The sequence below is a fragment of the Aspergillus nomiae genome (genome assembly GCF_001204775.2).
Source record: "Aspergillus nomiae NRRL 13137 chromosome Unknown contig00294, whole genome shotgun sequence".
NCBI classification, from domain to species: Eukaryota; Fungi; Ascomycota; class Eurotiomycetes; order Eurotiales; family Aspergillaceae; genus Aspergillus; species Aspergillus nomiae.
In genome coordinates, this window is record NW_015378349.1 from 16,482 (window position 1) to 40,903 (window position 24,422).

Sequence of the window (24,422 nt, forward strand, 5' to 3'; positions counted from 1 at the left end):
CACGACGCCTCCTTTTTCCATACACTCTTTTAATTGCCCTGGACCACCCTATTCCTGTTAGGCATATTGCATTTAGCTTGTTTCGAGTCTTTATCAAGCCACTGCGGTCACATGAACCCTTGACCACAGCCGATTAGGAGACAGGGCGGCCTTTATTAATCACTTTCTATTTGGGGGTTTGCTTCATTCTTGTATACGTTTGGCCGCCGCTCCTCTACCCATTCACCTAAATGACAATTACTCGTTCTAATTAACACTATCCCTCTTTGCTATTGTTGGTCTCCTCGGGTAGCTGGCGTCTCCTGGCTTGCTTTCTGTTCGTATATATAAACTCTAGGCGTCTTTTATCGGGGTTCTGAATGACTAGGTTGGAAACCTTCAGTTCAATTTTCTTCGCGCATGTTGGTGATATATGCCCTCGAACGTTAAATAACCTCCCGAATTTACTTTCAGTAATTTCATCATATGATCGTTGATTGCAAAGCAACATGTTTCATTCCAACTGCGTGTGGGAGGAACTCACAAGTACATGTCAATCCATAACATCTAAGCTGCCATAAGCTTCGTAGAACATGATCAGATGAGAGAGAATATGCCAATAGTGCATGCTGCGTAATTAATCTACATGTACGAATGAAGTGAATATAGCCATGGTCGCTGGCCGGGAATATAATCGAAGGTGAAAGTGGCCGTGACCTGGAAAGTCAGGGCATCTCCTTCATACGACACTGCTATTCGAATTTCGAATCAGTGCACATAATGCTTCGGTAGCCTAGCATTCCGTCATAGATAAGAGCTCATGAGGCTTATCTATCTGAAGCCTCCGGCAGGGAAGAATCTTGGCCCAGCGTAGCCATGTGCTATGATGCTCTGTATATCAATGTTGCCTCCGTTGTGAGGGCTCCATAGCTTGATCAGGATGTATCGCCCAGAACTATGGGTATTAGTTAGCTCTAACCCTACAGGCTCAACCGTGTTGGAAAGAATAGGAGCCATACGGAGGTGGATCGAATGTAATGCTGACCATGCTCTTGGTTCGTTCAATGAAGAAACGAGCGTGGGGTTTCAACAATTCTAGATTAGGATTCTGGGCATCGGATCCGGCGTTTGGACCCGAGGGGGAGGACTGTGGTATAGGTTGAATAATACTGGGGATCGGACGTCGTCTTGGCTGCCCATTTCTTTCCATGGCGTATCGGCGACGCATGGATGTCACGCGCCTGAGTAGCTCACGGCGTCGACGGTTGTACGTATTTAACTCGGATGTATCTTCATCGCTATCGCTATCATCACTGTCCGAGCAAAGGAAATCGTCCTCCATCTGGTCCATCTGTAGTCTCTCGACATCCGCAAGAGGTGGTAGGTCGTTCACATATCTCTGATCACCGTCGTGACCGTCCTCAGAACGCTCATCATAGTCTGTTACAATCCGAAACCCCGACATCGGGTCAGGAATGGCGCCAGCATTTAGCCCTGTGGGGTCACTGATATCGGTATCCGACTCTGAATAAGAGTCCCGACCAGTCAGAGATTGTAGGGGATGCCGGTGCGCATTCAGATATTCCTGGGAAGCTGCATTTCGGTCCGACGATTTCGCCGGTTTCGTCGAGAAGATGTATACTGAATCTGGTACTGGGCTGTACGGGTCAGAAGTTCGTCTGAAGTCATGGATACGAAAACCATGCCTTCTTGTATCCTGATGAATGGTTATTAACAAGCGGTGATTAGCCAGGCTGCTCAGATGTAACATACGGAGCATCGTAGCCAGACTTGGGAGCCTTGATCACAATCTTCTTCAAGCAGAACGGGGTCTCTCCACGATGCTTCAAGATCAGATTACACCGGTCTGATTTTGTACAGTAAACAGACGAGTCGTTGCGAAGGACGTTCTCCGGCCATGTGCTTTCACCGTCGGTTTCATAAGTGCCTCCGTCACAGCTAGCCAATTCCATCTTCAGAGCTCCGGACACAACCTGGCCATACTGGCCATACCGGAAGCTCTGCAAACCCTCTCGGTTGTCATCTGATTCGAGTTTTCTACGTTTGACCCTCCACTGACCCCCGTCCGCTTCTTGAGACATGCCGGTAGCTGCTTCGATAAGGGGTGCCGGTTCGTCTCTGAGCTGGTTGGAAGTGGGGCCTCGATTTCTTCCTTCTCGACTTGCCCTATCACTCCCCCTGGGACGATTAATTTGTCCGTTAGAGGATATAGAAGAATCGACAGTACTAGTACTAGAGTTGTTGTCTATCGCAGCGACATTTATAGCTTGCAATCTCTGCATTGGGCGTGGGATATGTTGCTGTATCTGCCTATCAATTGTTTCTCCAGTCTCTTCGAAGCTTAGTCGGTCCCACACACGGCCGGAGCGATACTCTTCTATCTCTGCGTTCAGAGTCTCTAAGGCACGGGCAGTGCTGTGGTTATGTTCTGAATGCAACAGATCTCGCAAATGCTGCAAACTGTTTCCGGTAGGACGGTGTGGTCTAGTATCGCCGGTACGGCTTCCACGAGGTACACGAAGAGAAGCGGTAGGATAATTGTAATTCCCCGACTACAAGTATAGCCAAGATGGTCAATATACGCTGAATATGAGGTAGACAGTATCCTTGTATGAAAGGAGCTCTGGGTTGGCGACGGGATAAAATAAAAATAGCTCGGCATTTGACGTACCATTCTGTATGTAAAGACGATCCGCGGTTAGTTTAACGTCCAGAGACAGGAGGGGAAGAAGAACTATATCGGGGCGAGATAAACGGATTATGATGAACTAACAGAGGGGGGAGTAAGGGGCAGAAGAGGTAACCCACAGAGAGTACAGATAGACCACCTAAAATGACCACAGACAAAAGAAAGGCCAGGCCTGCAGTGGTCGGTGAAAATGATAATGATGGCCAAGTTTCAGGTGATAAGTGCGGGTTATCGCCCGTAGCGTTACACGTGATACTGGGGTATAACCGTCTATCATTCATTCATTTACTCCGAAGCTGCTTTCATACACTTCTTTCCTTGGCTCTTCTCAGCTCGACTGAGACTTCAGTGAACATACGCTGCACTTCTTAACTCAAAAGTTGAAGTTGCCTTTGCCATAATCTGCTGACATTTCCCCCATCCAATTTCTGGCACATCCGCTCTTTGATAGTTCCCTGTCATTCCCGGCAGACCGCGAGCACTCTTTTGCAAATCTATTGAGCCCTCACCAACTCCGAAGCACTCTAGCCCATATCTGCGACTTTGCGCAAAGTAACACCGTCTGGATCGCCGCTAATTGGAAGGTGAACCCCACCGTGTGATTCCGCTTGGACACCAACACCATGGAGTCACAGGGCAATGCAGCTCAGCCTATCAGTGCAGGTGAACATACCTCTATACACACGCAAAGGCTTCAGTGCACGGAACATAGGTCAAAACTGATATAAGGCTCTTACTTGAACAGATGAGATCGCCTTGTATGATCGTCAGATCCGTCTTTGGGGCGTGAAAGCCCAGGAAAAGTAAGCTAGCAGCTTTCGATAATGGACATTGTGCGCCTAGCAGGATACTTATATCTCCCTTAGGTTGCGATCAGCGAATATACTTCTAATTACCTTCAAGGCATTGGCGAATGAAGTTGCTAAGAACCTCGTTCTCGCTGGTATCGGCACACTGACAATTGTTGACCATGAGACCGTCAAGGAGGAAGATTTGAGCGCCCAATTTTTCGTCACGGAAGAGCATATAGGGCAGAATGTAGGCTGCGCTTTGCTGGAGAATAAGGAAAAGGGGTCATGCTAACCGTGAATCAAGCGCGCGCAAGCGGCAGCCCCGTCAATTCATGCAATGAACCCAAGAGTTCAGCTTCGTATCGATACAGATGACATACACATGAAGCAACCCGATTTCTTTGCACAATTCGATGTCGTCATTGCAACAGAGCTGGACTTCGCAATGTACACTACCATAAATGCGGCATGCCGCATCGCAAATCGTCCATTCTACGCAGCAGGGTTGCACGGGTTCTACGGGTTCGTCTTCGCAGATCTAATTTCACACGATTTTGTTATCGAACGGTCCAAGTCAAACGTCCCCTCAGCTACCCAAGAGACTCCAACGCGAAGCATAGTTGGTATCACGACGAAGAAGGAAAACGATAAAGTTATCGAGATGGTTACCAAGCGAGAGACATACTCGCCTCTGATTTTGGCAAACACATCTCCCCTCCCGGAAGACTTCACTCGTCTGCCACGAAAACGGCGACAGGTCACGCCACTCCTTACTTGTCTCCGAGCGCTGTGGGAGTTCCAAAAGCTATCCGGAGGTTGTATGCCAACTTTCTCTCGTCAAGACCTTGAGCTGTTTACTAAACTCGCCCGTGACGGCCATCAAGAATTGAAATTGGATATCAGCACCCTCGACTCGGAGTTCTTGCGCACTTTTTTGCAGAATCTCGGAAGCGAACTAAGCCCCGTTGCCGCCGTTGTCGGTGGTAAGTTAGCTCAGGACGTGATTAATGTATTGAGCGTCAGAGAGCAACCTATACAGAACCTCTTGCTCTTTGACGGCGAGAAGTCCCTCGCTCCTATCTACCCCTTGCACCCATTCTTCCCTCCAGAAGTCGAGAATGTCATGCCCGCCATTCCTCCTGCCGCGAATCCGATCCCTTTGAACGGCAATCTTACAATGCAACAACCAATGATTCCTCCCTCGGGAGCAAACGTCTGAATACGAGGAGAGGAGAAACATTAGACGTTAATGATAACTAACATTTTGTATTCTATAAGATCCTCGCGTGTTTTTTTCTTTTCTGCCATTAAGGTCCCTCGCCGTTTAGGGCATGATTACGATTTGTATGATAGACCAAATGAACGTATTATGATCTTCTTATTTATACAACTTGATTCTGCAAGATAATTGGAAAGAACGTGAATGAGACGGACTTAATACAAAGGGTCTCTTGTCGGGAAAGCTCATACTATCAACCTCTCGTAGTCTCTTTTCCGACTAAAGGAGAACTCTCCTCATCAGTGACCCTTTTGGAACCTATGGTATGGCTGTCACCAGCTGCTTTGCTGTCATCTTCCTCATCAGATATCAGGCCTTCTAGCTCGTAGGCCTCTGCGTCATGAATGTGCTGTGCTTCAGAGTTTGAGCGAGCATGACCGTTGAGGAAGCCGCCGTTTACGTGAGTCGCGCCCTGAGCTATCTCTTCCTCGCTGGAGGAGCGAGTAGGTGCGGTCTTCCCAGAGTCGGGCCATGCGTGTACGGCATAGATGTGGAGGAGAATGTTGACAACTAGATATCATGTTAGGATGAGTAAAAGGGCAGAGAATGTCTAGAAATGCTCAACATACAAAGGAAGAGAATGAAGGCGATGCTGTACAAGATCAAAACGTATGACACATGCGTGATTCCTGCGTCATGCAAGAGCTGCATCTGCTCCTCTGTGGCGCCCATGAAAAGGAAGCCCGAAGCATACAAGAGCTGCATGTTGTTAGCCAAAACAGATCCTCTTTTGGGTAAGTTGCATTCCGATAAAACTGGAATACTTACGAATGGTGTCAGGTACTGGAAGCTGTTGGGGTCCGAGCCATCCAAACTCAACGTGCCCCGATCCCTCAAGACAAAGGAAATCTCAATGATTCTTGTTAAGCCGGCCGCCATCAGTGTATAACCAAAGACAGTGTGAATCATTGTGCTAATCTCCAAGTGCTGCGGATGGGCAGACATGGCATAGCCAGTTAGAAGAATGACAATAGCTGGAATCAGATTCCGCTTTGGTCGACCGTTGCGGTTACGACTCAGCCATATGCCTAAAAGGCCAGCACACCACCAGACAATTCCCATAGTAGTGTGCTGCAGATCGTTATGGCCCCAGTCACTTCCCCATCGATGCTCTGTGAAAGTATTGACACATCCCCAAGCGGCAATAATTAACGAGTCGAAGAATTCCTGGCTTCGGCCCGAGCGACGTAGCCAAAACTGGCCGACAAGAAGAAGGATGGTGAGCATGATTCCGTAGGCAATGAAGGCGCTGCCCATGATAAAGTGAGCTAAACATTGTCCCAGATGATCATCGTGGCAGAAGCCCATTGCAGTTATGCCGCCAAACAACATCTGAACCCAACTAACAACTGGCATCGCCTTGCCAATAACGCCATGTATAACAACAATAACCCGGCGAATACGTCCATGGATACCTTTTGAAAGGTGTAGCTTGAGGTAGAATCCAATGACAACTTGTACTACCATTATAAGCATCAAGGTGTTTGCGAAGGATGCGTGAATATTCTTTGAAAACTGGCGGCCTTTATGGGCATGGCCCAGGAAATAGGCTACAATTGCGATTATCGTGCCAACTATTTGTAGAGGAACATGCCATCGTGAACGTACAATCTGCAAACATACACATATAGGGTTAGATAATTGTTGCACCCGACCGGAGGAAAAAGCAAGACATACCCCTAAAACCATTCCCAGTGGAAATATGATGCCAAAGGCAAATCCCATCAGAATCATATGCACCCATAAAGTCGAGTCCTGTCACCTTCGTCAGTCTGGTCCGATGGGATCGGTCTATCGTCTAAGGCACGTACAATGGGTTCTCCCGAGATAGCGGCACCCTCGGGAACATTTTCATGGCCACCATGGGCCAGTGCGGGTGAGACCAGAAGTAGTACAGCGAGTAACCCCCGCGGGTCTGGTTTACTCAGCATCATCTTCACGATGCTGCGAAGTAACTGAAATGAGAGGGAGAAGGTAGGGGAGGGAAGGAACTTTAGACGGAGGTCGATTTGGGCAAAGGATAAGAGAGAGGATAAGCCTTTAGCACGGATAGTCGGGGAAAGACGCAAATCGGCCGTCTCGGATTGGCGGGGCCAGGCTCCACTGCTTAGCGCCCGTACTAACCTCAGTCTAGTTAGTAGAAAGTCACTAGTGTACCTGTTATCCATACCATGCATACGGTGTACTACGTACTAGACTCCAACAATCTACAACCATGGTATTCTCCTGATTAGTGACCTTCGGTGGTTTACCAGTGGACCAGGCTAATTAAATATCAAGACGTCCGGGGATGAAACAGTTGCAACCGAAAGCGGTAACAAATCACCTTTTACCAATGAGCAACAGACACACAGGGAAAAGCGTTTAGTATGTGACTTTTTTATTTGCTTTGACCCTTCTTTTCTCGAACTGAAAAGTTAGTGGAAAAGTTGACGATAAAAACTGACGGAATTTCAGGCCTCTCTGTATACCTCGGTCGCCGACTTGGAGGCTGAAGTGGCACGTATGGAAGCTCAACTGGCTGAAATAAAGGCTCGATTAAAGTATGGACACCATGATATTGGCTCAAATCTTACAAGGATGATGCGTAACAGTAGAGCAAATTCTAGGAACGCCCCTTGTGTGACTGTCCAGCGACATATCCATCTTCTCCATGAATACAATGAAATTAAAGATATTGGACAAGGCCTGACGGGTCTTATTGCTGATGCGCGCGGAGTGCGCCAGATTGAAGTGCAGAGAGAATATGGGGTCAATGACCGGGATTGAATACTGTGAACTGTGAGTTAAACAAATATTGTATTGTCTGGATGCTCTGGCATTCATTTTGTAGAAAGCTTTAAATCTCAGAGCCCTAACGTTACGCGCAAGAAAAAAAAGGAAAAAGAAAAAAAGAAAAAGAGTATATCCTCTCACTTGTCTTAGAGCTATGTTTCTATTACGTATGTAAAATATTTCTTGTCTTGAATGATTAATGTAGCAGAATATATTTTTCTTTTCTTTTTTGGTTCACGTTTCATTCTTTTCTATGAGACGCCAACACACCCTCACCAATAGTCTATGCATCATACATTTGATAAATGTGAGAGGAGAGAAAATAGAAGATGAAGAGCGTATATGAACTTCAGAGCACAGGATATCATAAACACATCATATCAACACGATCCTGTGTCAGTGTATAGGAGCAATCGAGATCATGAGAGGGTATTTTAGAAAGTATGTGTAAAACATTAAAATTAGTGATCTTTGCCCAAACTTTGTAGGTTGACTAGTTCATAGTAACGGCCTTTGTTACGGACCAGTTCTTGGTGTGTTCCGCTTTCGACAATCTTGCCCTGGTCAAACACGTAGATAACATCGGCTTTCTGGATGGTACTCAGTCGGTGAGCAACAGCAATTGTAGTTCGACCCTTGGCGGCGGCATCCAGCGCTGCCTGTACAACTTTTTCGGATTCGGAGTCGAGAGCCGAGGTGGCTTCATCTAGAAGGAGGACCTTAGGGTCACGGAGAAGGGCGCGGGCAATAGCAACTCGTTGCTTTTGCCCACCAGATAACATGCCTCCTTTATTGCCAACCACGGTGTTGAATCCTTCCCTGTAGGTCTATCGTCAGTAAAACCGCGCGAAAATTGTCTAGAAAGGGGTAAATATTGACTGAGAGGTGTAAAATGGGCACTTACGGAAGAGACATGATGAAATCATAGATATTGGCATCCTTGCATGCCTTAACCACTGCCTCTTCCGGAGTATGGTCTTGATCAACGCCCAGCAAGATATTCTCTTTGATAGTCCCCTGATACAAGGTCGGCTCCTGACTAACCAGTGACAAAAAGCTTCGGTAAGAATTAACATTGAGTTGGGTAATGTCCTGGCCATCTGCAAGAACAGATCCAGACAGAGCATCATAGAAACGCTCAAGCAGCGCAATAGTAGTACTCTTTCCACATCCACTGGGACCAACGAGAGCAACATATTGACCGGGTTTCACGGTCAAATTCAAACCCCGGAGAACTGGTTGTTCGGGACGAGTCGGGTACCTGAAATGCACGTCACGGAACTCAATTGAACCTTCCATAGATTCTAGCTTCTCGCCATCTTCCGACCATGTATCAATAGCCGGTTTCCTGTCGAACAACCTTTTGAATTCAGCTGCGGCATTCTTCGCCTTGCCCATGTCTGGGGAGAAGGAGAATACAGTCCCCGCAGACTGTGCACCGAAGAGGATCTCAGAGAAGCAGACGAAGAAGCGGAAGACCGAGTATTCATGTTTCCCAAGGAGGGTGCCACCATACCAAAAGCCGAGCGCAACACAGAAGAAAACCAGGGCCTGTGAACAGGCATAAAGGATTGATGACTTCAAAACAGAGATTAGACTTTTCTTCCCCTGAGCTTCCAGCTGGGTGTGATATACTGTCCACACATCCCGTTCTCGGGTGAGAGAGGCCACAGTGCGGATAGCCGAGGTTGCTTCACAAGCGTAGCTCGCAGACCCTTCATAGGCAATTTTGGAACGGTGCTGGAACTGAGCAAGCATGTAGAAACGGTAAAATCCACATGCCAGAAGTACTGGGACAACAGAAATACAGACCAAGGCTAGTTTCCACCCGATAACGAGGGAGATCACAATTGCTGCCCCAAGGGTGGTGCTAGTCATTAAAATTGTGCCCAACGTTACACCGCTGACACCTGACAAATGTTTTGTTTCGGTTGATAGGAAAGAAGTTAGGGCGCCAGTGCTGTTTTCCTCTCTATCAAAGAAGGTGATGTCTTGACGAAGAATCGTTCTAAAAGCCTGGCTTCGCGCACGGCGAATGAGTCTCTCGGAACTGACAGCGAATGCGGCACCATTAATAGAAAGACTGATAAATTGAGCAATGCCAACGACAAAAAACATCAGAGACCAGAAGTTCGCATCATGACGAAGCTTGCCATACGCGCTCGGACCTGCTGCACCCAAGGAGAGTGAGCTGATCGCTTTAGCGTAAAGGACTGCTGGGTGGGTTGACCACCCCCTGCAAGGATCGCAAAAGTCAAACCAATTAGCATATATTTTAGTTCGGGGCGGTTGAAAGAAGCAATGAATCGGACTAGTGACCACAACGAGTATTTGCGGGTTTTTTCCGGGTTCTTCTTGGCGAGAACAGCGCTTGATACCGACTTGTGGGTGGCAGAACGTCCGATTCCAGAGTAAACCTTTTCGTCTCCAACGTCCACAAAAGAAGCCGAACCACTGTCAGCAGTCTTAATACGAGACATTTGCTCTTTGGGTAGCTCGTCGTCATCTTCAACCTCATCATCCAGAGCTTCTGCGTCCTTCTCTTCCTTGATGCGCTGAGCCTCTACAAGGTTATTGTAGGTACCCTTGCGATCGACCAGTTCATCATGTGTGCCCTGTTCTACAATTCGGCCATCGACCAAGACAACAATATTGTGGGCGGTTTTTATAGTCGATAGGCGATGAGCAATAACAATAGTGGTTCGACCCTCTGCAGCTTTATCAAGAGCAGCCTGAACAACACCTTCTGATTTGGTATCCAATGCAGACGTAGCTTCATCAAGCAAAAGAATCTTTGGGTCACTGACGATGGCACGGGCAATGGCGATCCGCTGTTTTTGACCACCAGATAGCAAGAATCCGCGCTGGCCGACGTTGGTCTCGTACCCTTCTGGCAAAGCACTGATGAAGTCATGAGCATTGGCCATTCTCGCCGCGTTCTCGATCAGTTCACGGATCTTTTCATCTGACTCGTTCTCATATTCCGTGCCAATAAGCCCATACTGGATATTCTTGTAGATCGTAGTGCCAAAAAGGATAGGCTCCTGGCTAACCAACGAGATTTGCCGACGCAGCCAACGAAGGTTGAGCTTCTGAAGATCGTAGCCATCTAAAAATATTTGGCCACCGACAGGAAAGTAAAAACGCTCAACCAACCCAACAACAGTACTTTTTCCAGATCCTGAAGGGCCTACTAAGGCTGTAGTTTTACCGGCAGGCATTGTTAAGGAAACGCCATCCATGATTGTCACTTCAGGTCGTGAAGGGTAGATGTGTTTGACGTCGCGGAACTCAATGTTGCCTTCAACGTGATCGGGTGTCTCTCCTTCATCTGAGTACGGATCCAATGGCGAAGGACGATCAATTGTAGTATAGATCTTGACAGCTGCTGCCACAGCATTCGTAAATGCTTGAGCGTTCGGGCTGACATTTCCCAAACTGAACGAGCCTATCAAAATCGCCATTAATACAGTGAGGACCTGGCCAACATCAACCTCTCCACTAACAAGGAACCGGGAGCCCATCCAAAAGCCAAGGCCATAGTTGGAGAACATGATACCAAACATTCCGCCAATCATGAAGCCAAGTATGAGTTGGTTCTTGACCCCCCACTTCTCTGCTTCTGCCAGGTGAGCCTCGTATTGCTTGGCAAGCTTATCCTGAGTGCCGAATGCAGTGGCGTTCCGAATGGAGCTGATCACCTCCTCCGCAACAGTGCCACCAGCACCATAACTCTCCAGGGATTTCTTGCTGTACTTCACGATAAAGCGAGATCCACCTCCCATAACCAACACAAGGGCGACAATCGTCGAGCTGCAGATCAGTGCCAGTTTCCAATACTTGACATATGCGACAATAAAGGCGGTGACAAATGTGGAGATGGCCGTAAGTGTAAGTCCAACTTTCTCAGAGATACCGTCCTGGATAAGGTTTGTGTCGGCAGTGATGCGTGTGGTCACTTCACCAGCACCCAGTTTATCAAAATAAGCCATGTTTTGCCGCAGGATGGACTCGAGATAATGCTCGCGGATCTTCTGGCTGATATGCTCCCCAGTATAAATGAATCCAACGGTGCTGATATAGACCGTGACAAATTCAGCGATACCGAGATATACGAAGTACAAGACATTCTTTGTCAATTGGTGATAGAATTCATCATATGAAATAAGATCTGCCACCCTGTTTGACATAGCTGAGGCCAATGAACCAAAAAGGATCTAACAAGTGGTCAGCGTATAGTTTTAGTGCAAGGGCCTAGTTAAGACATACAGTAAACAGCGGTAATGCCGCACCGGCAGCGATGGCACAAATCGCGCTTATGAACATGATGAGTATATCCATTCTAGATGCATAGCGGAAAAGAGCAAAGAACGACACTTTCACTTCGTCCGCATCGATCTGTTTCTTCAGGATCTGCTTCTCATGTTCTGGTAGATGAGAATAAAGAGCATCATCATCATTATCATTGCCTCTATCACTCTTATGGGAGGATGAAGGACGGGAACCCTGCTGCTTGGCCGTTGGCGGAGTTATCGTTGAGTCGGAAGCAGAATTACTAACAGACTTCTCACTTTCGATAGCAGTAGCTGGGGGAGAACCACCAGCTTTCTCTGTTGATTTCATTTTGCTTGAAGAAGCGAGACTGAGTTCGCAGTCTGTGTATAATCGCACAAGGGTCCCGATAATCACCTTACTCCATGAGGAAGACGGATGAAGGCCAGCTCGAATTAATTCGCCCGTTATGAGCTGCTCAAATAATGAATCGTCAATTGAAGGGCTGTGAGTGTTTTCACCAAAAGTAGCTTGAACGTTGGACGCGCGATGCCTTACGCGCGTGAACAAGGAAAGAAGGGAGGAGATAAATTGTTATCCCAAGAGGGGTACAACGAAGGGGAGAAACGAATCTTTGAGTTATTAGAGGCTACTGTTAAATAAACTATATAAGGATCAAAATAAAGGAGGTAAAAGGGAAGAGTCAACAGAGTGTCAAAGGGAGAAAGGGGGATATTTAGAGACCTCGACGGATTTGGTTGACCGTGAGGGTCAGATTGGTACATACCTTTTTGGTGGTATTTATTTAAACCTGATCTCTTATCGGAGTCCCGACATCCCGAGCGTTTTATGCAAGACTTAAATTAACCACAAACAGCCACTTCAAGATTGGGAGAGCAGTACTCCGTTGTGAGAAAAAGGGAAACGGAAAAGAAAAATGTTACCGACAATAACCATTACTGTAATATTAATCAACTCAGCTGATCATATCTCTTCTCTCACTGAAATATTACTGCCATGTTGCATAGGTTATCTACTCCGTATTCTAGTACAAAATTGCCGTATAGGATAGTACTCCACCAAAGTTTGCATACAGCATAGCCGACGGGGGGGAAACAAACGTGTTGCTTTGATTCCAGAGAGTTATGGTAGGCGGCAAGTAATACGTAACTACTCTCTGGAGATGGCTTCAAAGCACCTACGCAGTATTAGGCCAGATAGGTTAAATCTCCTCGGTGTCCCGGATTTCCATGGGCCCACGGGCCCGATGAACAAATCAATTTCTGATTTGGGAGCCCATTGATACACACATACTAACTGGTAGGTCTCGTTAAGCCTGTTATAGACATCTGCCTGACTCGACTCAGCGTTCTCCGAGACTACACTACAGAGTAGGACGTAATTCCACAAAAATCTCTACTCCGGAGACCAATACAAAAAGCTAAAAATACGAAGCATGAGTAATTGCCATGGATCCAGATTATGAACGTTGCGATGGATGCCTAAGGTTAGGGCCAATGGCCAAGCTTCGATTATGCTAGGAGTCGTAAACTATGGCCCGCTTCTTAACAATGATTCATACGGAGCAACTTACCGACGGAATCGGAGTGCCTAAAAAGGCTAAAACCTTTCTCTTGAGTCTAGCTTCTCCTACTTTTAGAGCCTCCCGAAGGGTTTAGTACTAGGCAACTTTGGGCAACGCTATACGAACAAGCCAATCATCCAAAATTCGTTTAGACAATCTTACGGCGGGGTTCGGGGTGTTTCTGTGCCTGGGAGTCAGGTTACTAGTCGACTTCGTACCGATGTTGATGGAACCCCCAATCTTAGTGAGATTATGCTTGTCGGGAATTCGGGGTCTCCAATTCCCGATATTAGAAATCAATAAATCTGAATTCTTCCATGTCATTGATTCGTCTTTTGAGGTCGACTACCTTCCTACTAGTACTAGTAGTATGGAGTACATTATGCTGAATGGGGACTCCGACTATCGAGATGTACTCCGTACCTACTCCGTACAGATTTTTCTTTTTCGGAGCGATCGTCGATCTGAGTCAATCTGTCCGCCGGGCCCATGTAAAGTTGACATAACGCCTGCTAAGGTTAGATGTTTTGACTCTATGAAATTGCAGCTGGCTGTTCTGCACTGTAGTATATCACTTTTCTTTGAGTAATTGGATACTAGTTCATTTAAAGAAAGGTACTGCAACTCTTTTGCCCTACTTCTCGAACTAAAGAAAGAATGGACAAAAGTGGAAAGGCTCCAGCATGGTAAAGTGTATGTATCTAATCAATCATCAATCGCTCATCCTCGTACATCACCAAACTAAAGAACAGAAGAAAGATTAAACCTCAGCCAATCTCCCCCAGAGGGAGAAGAAAAATGAAGAGGGCAGGTTACGATATCGTACGTACAATGTAATAGGCTAAAAATAATTATGCCTCTTCTTGTAATTACTACACCCCTCATAGGTGGTAGATCTGAGAAGATTGAGCATCAGGGACTTGGTATAGTTGATTTGATTATCCGTTATGTCATCCCACTCAAGCATACCCTGTATGTTGCGCAGCAATCCAGATAAGTTCCAAGTTATGAATCGGTCATCTGGTGATTATTGAAATATACCCTATTATAGACCAGACCAAAGTGCTGAACCACTGTCATGTCCATACCCCAGAGGTTCACGTTCACCAGTTGGTCCAAGTTCTAAGGCCTCTGGAGAACACTTGCCTCAGGCATAAATCACATGACCTTCCCGAAGCGAAACGCTAAGCCCTGCCCGCACAAAAAACCACTACTACCAGAGGCCTTGAAGACGGTCGACAACCTCATTCTCGCCAGTCCATACACTCAGCTCGCCGTCGCGACAAGCCTTCAAGATGCCGGTTAGCACCCCCTGAGCCAAACTTAGAGTCTCTACTCGGATGATATTTTTCCACATCATTTGGCCAATATGGATGAGAGGCTTCTGTGACTGTTGCTAACGCTCAATTTTTTCGATTAGAGCCACAAGAGTTTCCGCACCAAGCAGAAGCTTGCCAAAGCTCAGAGACAGAACCGTCCTATCCCCCAGTGGATTCGTCTCAGGACCGGTAACACCATCAGGTAATTACATCTATCCCTTTCAGGATCCTCGATCGGCTGGAACAGAATGGCAACTGGCTTTGAAATGTGTCTGGAGGTGACATGCTCACGCTGCTTCGTCGGAGCCCCGTCGCTTTCTTTGTCATTTGGGAGGGAGGAAGGATGATATTTGGGTCTTGAGTTCGACACGTCGGAAGGACATTTAATGCTGACAACCCGATTCCCAGATACAACGCCAAGCGGAGGCACTGGCGCAAGACCCGTCTCGGTCTGTAAATTAGGAACCTCTCCTTCGACCGAGATGTCTATCCCCGATTGTTTCGTTCATCTGTGATACCGAAAACGTTGCTCGCGATGATAAATCTGCGTCCTGGATCCGACCCGCTTCAACATTTTCTTTTCGCCAAACTTTGATCTCTGTTCGGAATTCCGGCAAACATATCTCATCTTGACAACTCTTGAGACTTTCAGGATGGCATACGGACAATGATCGAATCGGAAGCGGTGACGGGTTCTGTGACAGAACGTACTTTGCAAATTATGTACACGAGCTGAGACAAAATAAAAAATTATGATGGATAATGAGCAGTGAACGAAGAATTTTCAGGGACATCTCACAAATCACTCCTTAAAACATGAAGACAAACGAAGGGAACATGTCCGCGAACCGCAGGTACTACGCTACCTTTCCACCTCTATCTTGATACGTCCGCAAAAGTATGTCTTACTACTTGTGGGCTGGACGGTGCAGTCAGTTTGGAGAGCGGCAGGGTTGAGTGAACGTTTCAAGACACCAGAAGCCGCTGCAACGTATCTCATGCCAATCGTAGTGTAATCGGATGTATTTTGTCTCGTTGCTTTACGCCCTGCAGTGGCCCATACCTCTTGTGTTGTCAAGTTTGCCCTTCTCTATTGCGTCATAAACTCTTGTTATGTAGGTCTCTAGTTTATGCAAATCGAGGTAATTACTTGGTGTTACGTAGATAGTCAACTTATCGAAAGCCCCGATCACATACCCGTAGGCCGTGAATAATGATATTCTTTTCGATACAACAGCTCCCTCACCAACTCACATTCAGCGGGTAGTCCGGGTGTCAAACTGTCTACGTCTAACCCCAGCCTTCAAGAGAACAAAACCAGCGAATTGAAAAGAAAAGCGATGGTGATATAAAATTCCTAACGCCATAGAGTAGAAGCAAAGACCAATGAACCAGATAAAATTCAAGCTGAAAGATTAAGGAGAGCTGCTAGCCTCCTGGAACAGATCATGAAACTTGGGGTAGGATTCCAAGAGCAACGCAAGGCTAACATCGGCCAGTGGCGTACTTAGCGACTATAGCAGAGAGCAGTTAGCATTCAGGAGATATTCCAAAGGAAGGCAGGTTATGTATCGGTAAAACCTGGGAATCTTTAAGCACTTACTCTTCAGCCCATTCATTCTCGCGACGAATCTGGTCTTCCTCCTCGGGTGTGAAATCGTTCTGGATATTGAAAGTCTTTCGAATCTCCTCAGGAGACTTGCCCTTGATCATATTCGCAACGGTCTTGCAGCCGACATCGAGCAGTCCCTTGATGTCAAGGTAGTTGGCGGCCTAATTCATTGGAATTTAGTTTCCGAACCTGTGTCAAAACATCTAAACTGGGATAACACGTACCAGAATAATTTCGAAGAGCATTTCCTGGTCAACTTGCATGAACTTCTGATCCCACTCGTCAATATCCGTAGTCTTACGGCGGGAGTCATCGTCATCGCCGGTGCTGGGAGGGTCGTTCTTATGATGGGTGCACCACTCAATGACCTTCTTCAAAACGGCTTCGTTGACCTACAGCCAACAAGTCAGGTCCCATCACATAAAATCACTGAAAGTTTAAGTCTGGTAGCCCGGCCGAGATGACTCACGTTGGGAATGGGGATGGGCTCTCCAGTTTCACCCAAGTCTTCAAGCATGTTCTTGATGAGCAGCGAGCGTTCGGCGACATCACGGTCTAAATGACAGGATAACAGGTCAGTATCGAGCCTACTATTTCGAAGTTGAAGCGAGAAGCTATATATCTCGCCTCGGTAAAGGGCTATTTATCGTGATGAATGCACCTACCGACAGTGATGTCAACGCCGTCGGCGCTTGTGAAGATAAGAGTGGGAGTGGACATTTTTGCGATATTCTAAGTCCTATACCGACTGTTAAAACCTGGATCAATTGTCGCCTTCGCGAGACAAATCAGCTTGTTTTCATCGAGGGTTAGGATTCAAACCAAGCTCAATATTTTATGAGGGGTACAGAGGTGGGGAGATGATGACTTACGGATACTGGGAGCTGTGAGAGAGTTCTGAAGAGAAAAGAAGTGGTTTGTGGAGAGAAGATGGGGGTGCAAACCTTGATATAAATGTCTCGGGACAATGGGGCAGGAAGAGAATACAAGGAAAGCAAGCTCAAAGGGAGAAAGGTTGCGGTGCAGAAAGAGAAGGTAGGAAGGAATAACAATCAATGGCGGAGAGTAGTATTGAGGCTTAGTTATACAGGTAACAAATTAGCGCTTAGTGGGTAGTACTGGAGATGAAAACGCAGGTCGTAAATACTGTACCTACTACTTATTTTTCGTAATGAAAGTCCCCCGCCGCAGAGTGGCGCCTAGATTGCCGCCTTGTTGTTGCCTGAGTGGAGTTATGCTCGTTAGTACACATATACACTGATGTAGTACGGAGTAACTTGCCTCCAATGGAAAATAGAAGTTTCCAGGTGCATCCTTTGCATATTATGAGGGAGAATTCCCAGTTCCGAACGCTGGTGTACTCTGGATTTGATGGCAGTTGCTGCTAGGTAATTCCAATCCATTACTTACACCTACTAGTATATAAGGATACTGTCCATACCTGTATTTGATACATAACTGGTAATTTTGAATGAATCATCAATTTGTTGTGAGCTTTTCCCAGGTATACCCAGCATTACATTACATACACACATATACTCCCAAATGAAAGGTGATGTTCTTTCTTATTTGTTTATCAATATGACATCCTTTAAAAAACAACTGTTTCTCCTCAGTCTCTTCCCTCCGCATCTAGAGTTAGGACATCAAGAGGTGTATCATAGAGACCAAAACCTCCACTGTATCCCAACCTCGACCCACTATCATTCGATTCATCGCCAGCTAATTTAACCACCGTCCACTACTACATGTACTAGTTACTTCTCCCATAGTTCCTATTAACGGCGGGCAGTGCTCACCCCAACATGTCCCTCTCACTCAGTAAGAGGAAATAGGGTCCTGCACATCAGCAACTTAACCGGACCCGAACGAACCCTCCTAAGAGCCCTGAACAAGCTTCCACTCCTTGATTCTCTCCGATAACCTTGCCTATATGCTTGTCTGTCGTTCCTTATTCTCTGAATTCTTCTCGTGTGGGACAAAAGCAACAGCATGTGCTTTATCTATAGAATTTTTTGGTTTCCCTACTTTTAACTTTCTGTGTACTTGTGGGTGTCTTATTCTCTTCATTATTATTGTTATTGTCACACTTGACCATCGGAGCCATGTGGAGACGAACATATTTGCTTCTACTGGTGATCCGTGTTTACTTTGCGCTTTCCCCAAGCTACCTTCACCCAGATGAGAACTTTCAGGGACCTGAAGTTTTTGCAGGTAAGCGTGCTATGTTTTCTGCCACGAGCCATCCGTTGATGCCACCATGTTTTTATCGCGGCAGCTTCTTTCTGCCGGCAGGTCCCGCGCCTCGTTGCTCAGGATGGCCTCTGACGATCAAAACATACCTCCACATTGAACCATCTTTCATAGGATTCAACTAAGCTCCTCAGGTCGCGTCCTCTCCTACCCATCCAAATTACCATGGGAATTTACCGCCGATAAGCCGATCCGCAGCGTCTTTCCGCTATGGCCGACCTACGACGTGCCAATAAGCCTTCTTAAATGGTTCTATGCCGAAACAGGGACCCCTACACTCCCTCCTCCACAGTTTATCTACTATGTACTGCGAGGGATCATGTTTCTCTTGAGCTTTGTGCTGGAGGACTGGGCTGTATATGAGTTAGTTCCTTTTGCGCGACACCGTCGGGCGACTGTGGTGCTGGTCGCATCCTCCTACGTCACCTGGACATATCAGACGCACACATTCTCCAACTCCCTTGAGACGTTGTTGGTTGCTTGGGGCCTGGTCTTGATTCGCCGCATTGTCGAGAATAAGGTCTGTTCATCACACCCAAGTCAAGGAAGGCAACACCGATAGGCTAATATTCGTCTGCAGCGCCGCTCATCCGTCTTCTCCTGTGCTGTCCTGGCCTTTATTGCTGTCGCTGGCGTTTTTAATCGAATCACTTTTCCGGCTTTTCTCGCCATCCCAGGACTTCAATTATTACCTCATTTTCGGCGCAAGTCAGTATTCCCCTGAGTGTAGTTCTTATTTCTATACTAAACTATTCTCGAACATCCAGGCCGGTCTCATTCTTATCCTTCGTGGGGTTCGGTATATTCTTCTTTGGAATCGCTGTTCTTGTTGATACCGCCTTCTATAGGCCTTCTGCATCTTTGTGGGATGTCCTCCACTCACCGATAATTACACCCATCAACAATTTGCTTTATAACTCCGATAGTCTGAACTTAGCGCTTCATGGACTCCACCCTCGTTATCAACACTTTTTAGTCAACTTGCCGCAGCTCCTTGGGCCTGCATATGTTATGATGGCTGTATCATTGTGGAGCTTGCCAGCTATCCCAGCCTGGATGAAGAACGCGCGTGCTGTCTCCGCCTTATCAGCAACTGCCATATTGTCGATTTTCCCCCACCAAGAGCCGCGCTTCTTAATACCATGCGTCCCTCTTCTCCTCAGTTGCTTCCGTGTGAGTAAGTCGCGTTTGTTCCTGGCCACCTGGATGATATTTAATGTTGCCCTGGGATTCTTAATGGGCATCTATCACCAAGGGGGGGTTGTACCTGCTCAGCTTGCAATGCCCTCTATCATCTCGGCCAGCAGTGTTGAATCAAGCGATGAATTCTCAGGAGAGAGCTCTGGTGTCTCTGCGACAGTCATTTGGTGGAAAACGTATTCTCCCCCATTATGGTTACTTGGAACTAACAACAATTCGTTCCTGAACATCGAAACTCGAGACTTAATGGGCGTTCCCGGACCCGATTTGGTTGAGGAGCTGGAAAAACTGCTCCCGTCCTGCAGCAATGAAGATTCGAAGCAGGTTGACTCGGTCTTCGTGGTTGCGCCCAAGTCTGCTGCTTTTCTTGACCAATATACCCCTTCGCTGAGTTCGTCGTCGGTTAGCTCAGCTTTAGAGCTACACGAACTGTGGTCTTACAAGAAACACATCAACCTGGATGATCTAGACTTCGGCACTGACGGTGTCTATTCGACATTGGCGCGAGTGATTGGTAGGCGCGGACTGGCCGTGTGGAGAGCTAAAAGGGCAGATTGTAATTGAAGATTGATCATCTAATGGCATTAACATATCAAACGCATGATGATGTAAAGTTCACAAATGGCAAACTTCCAACCACTAATCCTCTGTTCTCTTCTCATCCTCTTTGTTTGTGAGGTTCTGGGTTAAGTGGCCTCGGTGATCAGCATCTAACTCTTCCTAGTCTCTTCTGCGAAATATTCAACTGCCCCTGATTTTCCTATATGCCCCCCCAGTGCAGGTAATGGCATGTGTATCGTGTCATATTTAGGTCAAGTTACACTCGTTATTAGCAAATACTGCACGCACACTCTGGTCTTTGTGAAAAGAGCAAAGTATCACTGCAAAACTGCTGAGCGGCATTTGCTGATCCGGTGACCTACGTCACCGACACTCCCCTAAACGCGGCGTGGGGTCATGGGACGGTACAGTGCTGTAGATCCTAGGTAGGTGTAGGTGCTTGAGTAGCAAGGAGCTGGTCACCCCCATGTTTAATGTACCAATCAACGAGCAAAACGGAGACTCATACTGATCTTAGCTATCTGGAGGCATATATTTCAATATTACAAAACCGGGTTCAATTTACCAGCACATTCATCTCACGCGATAATCTTTCTAAGAACCACAAGGAAGGAAAAGGATTCAAAAGTATCTCATTTTTGTTCCATTAACTAGGCACACGACCAAATGTCACTTCTGAGTAGGAGGGGAAATAAAAGGAAAACAGATAAAGACTACTACCGTATGTTGGAACACCGCTACAAATGTCATCCATGGGATAGTGAGAAGGATGAGAAGACGTAACTGAGGAAAGTAGTGACAGCTAGTGAATCCGCGTGCTGAGCACGCCAGGCTGTACCAGTCATGATAAAACCCGGCTTCGGTAGGGAACTCGGCAAAGAGATGCATTGCAGCTGTCCTTAAGGGGAAAGAGTAGCACTAGGTTCGCAGCAAACTTGTTGTTGGGAAGCTTTCGACGGGGGATACTCTGGTGTTGAATTATATGTCTTCAGGATCATCAGGGTTCTCGAATAGAAAGTTGGCAGCGAGCTCTTCGTTCTTGTCACATGCAAAGTAAGCCTGTATGACCAAATCTCGGGAAAATCCCAGGCGGCATAGCTAAGCTGGATTAGTCTTTTATCCTGTATGATAAACAAGCATCAAAGAGGCATTAGGCAAACATACGCGTTCGATAGCATCTCTTTCTTCCTCGGTGACATGGATCTGATGTGTACCAGGAGGGAGCGCACCATCACCTTCTTCGCTCAAGAGCTGTAGAAATTGCTCCTCGTTCTGGCCGATGAGCTGGGCGATCTGAGGGTTACCGGCCGCGACTTGTTGAAGGATGGGTTCGAGCATTTGCGGTTGTTGCTGGACTAGCTGGCGAAGTTGCTGGAAATGTGGGTTATTCCGAAGGAAGTCAAGATTCGGGAGTCCTTCGCCAGCTGCACTTCCGGAGCGTGCCCCATGGGCGCCTTCCTGGGTACCCGCCTGAGCAGCAGCTTCAAACAGGTTGACTGGTTCTTCACCACCAGTTGTCGCAGAGGCGGTCTCCCCAGCGGAAGCAACGGGGGGCTGAGGCGAATCAGAGGTGACAGCGGTAGCCTGCTGCTGCTGTTGCTGCTGCTGCTGTTGTTGTTGTTGTTGCTGCTGTTCCTGTTGGATGTTGTCTGGAATTCCCTGTGGTTGTTATAAGCATCACCAGCTGAAATTTATCGCGCTTAGGCAGTGTTGATATGCAAAGCTCACATTCAGAAGATATTCGATAGCACGATCAGGATTGAAGAAAGCAGCCCTCATAGCGCGGTTGATATCATCCCTTGGAAACCCCATACTCTCCATGTGAGAAATAACCGCCTCGCCCTGAGAGCCACTCAACAACGCGGAGGGATCATTGAAAGCAGCATTGGATGGCTGTGTAGCCCCAGCAGGGGAAGGGGTCGCCGGTGGGGCTGGTGCGGAAGCGTTTGTAGATGGAGCCGGAGCAGGGGGCGCAGCTGGGGTCGAGGCGGCAGCTCTCGAAGGTGTCGAGGGGGGTTGCGAAGGAGTGGCTGTAGATGAGGAGGCCTTGGGCTACATAACGCGGTTAAATAGCTTGATATATACAAGGGAGCGCCATTGTATAATTTACCTTGGAGACCATGCATACTATGAAGCCCTTTTCTTCGATGTTGTACGATTCGATCGCCTTGTCATCTTGCAAAATCTTACCTGTAGGGTTGGGGGACGGTTAGCGACTTGTCATGTAGGAAAACTTGACCAAGTCACCATCTGTGACACCGACGCAGTGAAATCATAACGGATAAGTCATTATGGACGAACCGGAGTAGATCAGTTTCAGTTGGGGGACATCCCAGCCCTTCTCCTTGGAGATCTTTTCTTTCACTTGCCCAACCTAGCGGAGATTTCATTAGCCCCGCATTGACACAGACAAGATATCGGCACCTAGGGCGAATAACCTACCGTCTCTGAGGGCTCTGCATCAATTACAAACTTCTGCTGTTTCAAGTCCTGGAGTAGAGGAGAAATGGTTGTCAGCTCCAGTCACCAAAGCACGGGCGGGGTGTTGGAGATGCCTACTTTAAATGTAAGCTTCATCTTGCGCCACCAGAGGACTGAAGATGGCTAGAAAACTTGAATAGTAAGAGGCACAGAAAGACGAGAATACGGTGATAAATACGCTTCCCGGTCCTTTAAGGTAGAAAAAGGAGATATGGGGATTCGAATGAGAGGATTAGAGAACTGAAGAATTGCTAGAAAGAACAATGATGATGACAATCCATGACGATTGGGGGGGGGGAAGGGCAGTTGGCCTGGAGGCGGTCACGGCATCTCAGTCAAGCCACACCTTCACAGCCACACTTTCTTATTCGGGTAGTAGTAGGCAAATACTAGGTAACTAGGTACTAAGTGACGTACTATGTCAACATGGGTAGCGAAAGGCTTTGTACTTTTATGATCTTAAATGCTATCAAAAAGGTAAAATACTCCAGAATATCCTACTCAATTTGGGGGCCAACACTCTGACAGATAAAGATGTTTGAGTATGCTGCTAGCGGCCAGGCCACCAGTATCGTAACTTACTATAATTACTATACAAGTGGAACGAAGTACGGAGTAGAGCAGAGATTAAGAAAAACAAGAAAGGGCTAGCTTAAACCACACACAACAGAAGATTTAAAAAAAAGAAAGAAAAAGGAAAAAGAAAAAGAGAAATAAAAAAGTTTGGCTTTAGGGAGTATAGAACTGGACAATATGGTAGGAATAACTTTGCGTAAAATTCTGATTCACCATTCTCGGGACGGGCCTTGTGATATATCTCTTGGATCTATCACACTTGATTGTTTTTGTGGGAAGCGCTAGAGGACCATTCACATGCCCCCCAGGTATATTTTGCTACTGTAGCCCAGTAGCAACATACATCTTACAAGACTTAATCATGACAATATTGGCCTCTGGAGATACCAGCTTTACACAGACTTCCTGTCGCCATCGTTGTATCTATAGTGTTAGTCGAATAACATCAACGTCATCCCTTGTGTCCAGGGTTCTTCAGCTCTTGATTCAGTCCCCAGACGATAGATATATCACATCCATGAATCGGGGCGTATATCGATATAATCCACTATCTTGGAATCTAACTGGACGGTCAGACCTTGAAGACTGTTCCGGCACCCTGGGGATCGTCCCGCCCGCTTCACCCATGAAGCCACCAACCCTTGACAAATTCCCTTCTGGACGTGTTCCACGGCACTAGCATATCCTGCCAGAAATATACAGTGTAGCTGTGGCTTGAGTGGCTCTTACTGACTCAAAGGCATATCAGTGATTATTGCCATGTGTGCAAACCACTTGAACCATGTTCTTGCTCAAAGGATACATCATCAATCAGTCCTATCACAGCCCTGAGATGAACAAGAGTTCCTAATCTGAGTGAAACTTATGATTTGACTAGGTTTACTTACAAAGACCATATAGCTACATTCTGTTGGTTGAAAGGCCTTGTGTCAATTCAATGTATATAGCCTGAGCAATTAATGTGCCAGGGGCGGGCTTCTTCCCCCCGTCATCTCCCTCCCTCCCTCCCTCTCTCTCTCTCTCTCTTTT

General features: G+C 46.9%; 7 protein-coding genes across 7 annotated transcripts; 2 read left to right on the forward strand and 5 right to left on the reverse strand.

The window, feature by feature from the left end:
* Window positions 1–757: 757 nt before the first annotated feature.
* On the reverse strand, window positions 758–2,081 carry ANOM_007587 (uncharacterized protein; the record flags this gene model as incomplete). The annotated part of the gene is made up of 3 exons (XM_015552843.1): window positions 758–934; window positions 999–1,637; window positions 1,753–2,081. The coding sequence occupies 3 exons, from the start codon at window positions 2,079–2,081 to the stop codon at window positions 811–813; spliced, it is 1,092 nt and encodes a 363-aa protein (XP_015403988.1). The 3' UTR covers window positions 758–810.
* A 1,231-nt stretch (window positions 2,082–3,312) lies between these two features.
* ANOM_007588 (E1 ubiquitin-activating protein AOS1) lies at window positions 3,313–4,699 on the forward strand (the record flags this gene model as incomplete). Its single annotated transcript, XM_015552844.1, has 4 exons — window positions 3,313–3,352; window positions 3,435–3,492; window positions 3,556–3,727; window positions 3,785–4,699. The coding sequence occupies 4 exons, from the start codon at window positions 3,313–3,315 to the stop codon at window positions 4,697–4,699; spliced, it is 1,185 nt and encodes a 394-aa protein (XP_015403993.1).
* Window positions 4,700–4,952: 253 nt separating this feature from the next.
* On the reverse strand, window positions 4,953–6,936 carry ANOM_007589 (Ytp1 family protein; the record flags this gene model as incomplete). The annotated part of the gene is made up of 6 exons (XM_015552845.1): window positions 4,953–5,269; window positions 5,329–5,458; window positions 5,528–6,370; window positions 6,437–6,514; window positions 6,571–6,878; window positions 6,930–6,936. The coding sequence occupies 6 exons, from the start codon at window positions 6,934–6,936 to the stop codon at window positions 4,953–4,955; spliced, it is 1,683 nt and encodes a 560-aa protein (XP_015403992.1).
* A 1,059-nt stretch (window positions 6,937–7,995) lies between these two features.
* mdr1 (ABC multidrug transporter Mdr1) lies at window positions 7,996–12,349 on the reverse strand (the record flags this gene model as incomplete). Its single annotated transcript, XM_015552846.1, has 4 exons — window positions 7,996–8,353; window positions 8,439–9,770; window positions 9,854–11,751; window positions 11,804–12,349. Coding segments are annotated over 4 exons (4,134 nt in total), but the record flags the coding sequence as incomplete, so codon positions are not given.
* A 3,568-nt stretch (window positions 12,350–15,917) lies between these two features.
* skpA (SCF ubiquitin ligase subunit skpA) lies at window positions 15,918–17,385 on the reverse strand. Its single transcript, XM_015552847.1, has 6 exons — window positions 17,267–17,385; window positions 16,988–17,096; window positions 16,792–16,877; window positions 16,547–16,714; window positions 16,314–16,483; window positions 15,918–16,224 (listed from the first exon to the last, which is right to left on the reverse strand). The coding sequence occupies exons 2-6, from the start codon at window positions 17,040–17,042 to the stop codon at window positions 16,218–16,220; spliced, it is 486 nt and encodes a 161-aa protein (XP_015403995.1). The 5' UTR covers window positions 17,043–17,096; window positions 17,267–17,385; the 3' UTR covers window positions 15,918–16,217.
* Window positions 17,386–18,427: 1,042 nt separating this feature from the next.
* On the forward strand, window positions 18,428–20,339 carry smp3 (glycosylphosphatidylinositol-alpha 1,2 mannosyltransferase smp3; the record flags this gene model as incomplete). The annotated part of the gene is made up of 4 exons (XM_015552848.1): window positions 18,428–18,536; window positions 18,710–19,095; window positions 19,156–19,283; window positions 19,343–20,339. The coding sequence occupies 4 exons, from the start codon at window positions 18,428–18,430 to the stop codon at window positions 20,337–20,339; spliced, it is 1,620 nt and encodes a 539-aa protein (XP_015403996.1).
* Window positions 20,340–21,314: 975 nt separating this feature from the next.
* ANOM_007593 (putative UV excision repair protein (RadW)) lies at window positions 21,315–23,105 on the reverse strand (the record flags this gene model as incomplete). Its single annotated transcript, XM_015552849.1, has 7 exons — window positions 22,896–23,105; window positions 22,779–22,826; window positions 22,638–22,710; window positions 22,447–22,526; window positions 22,065–22,388; window positions 21,501–21,995; window positions 21,315–21,434 (listed from the first exon to the last, which is right to left on the reverse strand). Exons 1-7 carry the CDS (start codon window positions 22,911–22,913, stop codon window positions 21,315–21,317), a joined length of 1,158 nt encoding a protein of 385 aa, XP_015403997.1. The 5' UTR covers window positions 22,914–23,105.
* Between the last annotated feature and the right edge of the window lie 1,317 nt (window positions 23,106–24,422).

What these genes read in the sequence shown, in the direction of transcription:
- skpA (XM_015552847.1), bottom strand. Translation starts at nt 17,042, where the DNA reads ATGTCCACTCCCACTCTTATCTTCACAAGCGCCGACGGCGTTGACATC. An exon ending in CGGCGTTGACATCACTGTCG is followed by an intron (nt 16,878 to 16,987) that starts GTAGGTGCATTC and finishes CCTGTCATTTAG; the next exon opens with ACCGTGATGTCGCCGAACGC. An exon ending in AGCCCATCCCCATTCCCAAC is followed by an intron (nt 16,715 to 16,791) that starts GTGAGTCATCTC and finishes TGTTGGCTGTAG; the next exon opens with GTCAACGAAGCCGTTTTGAA.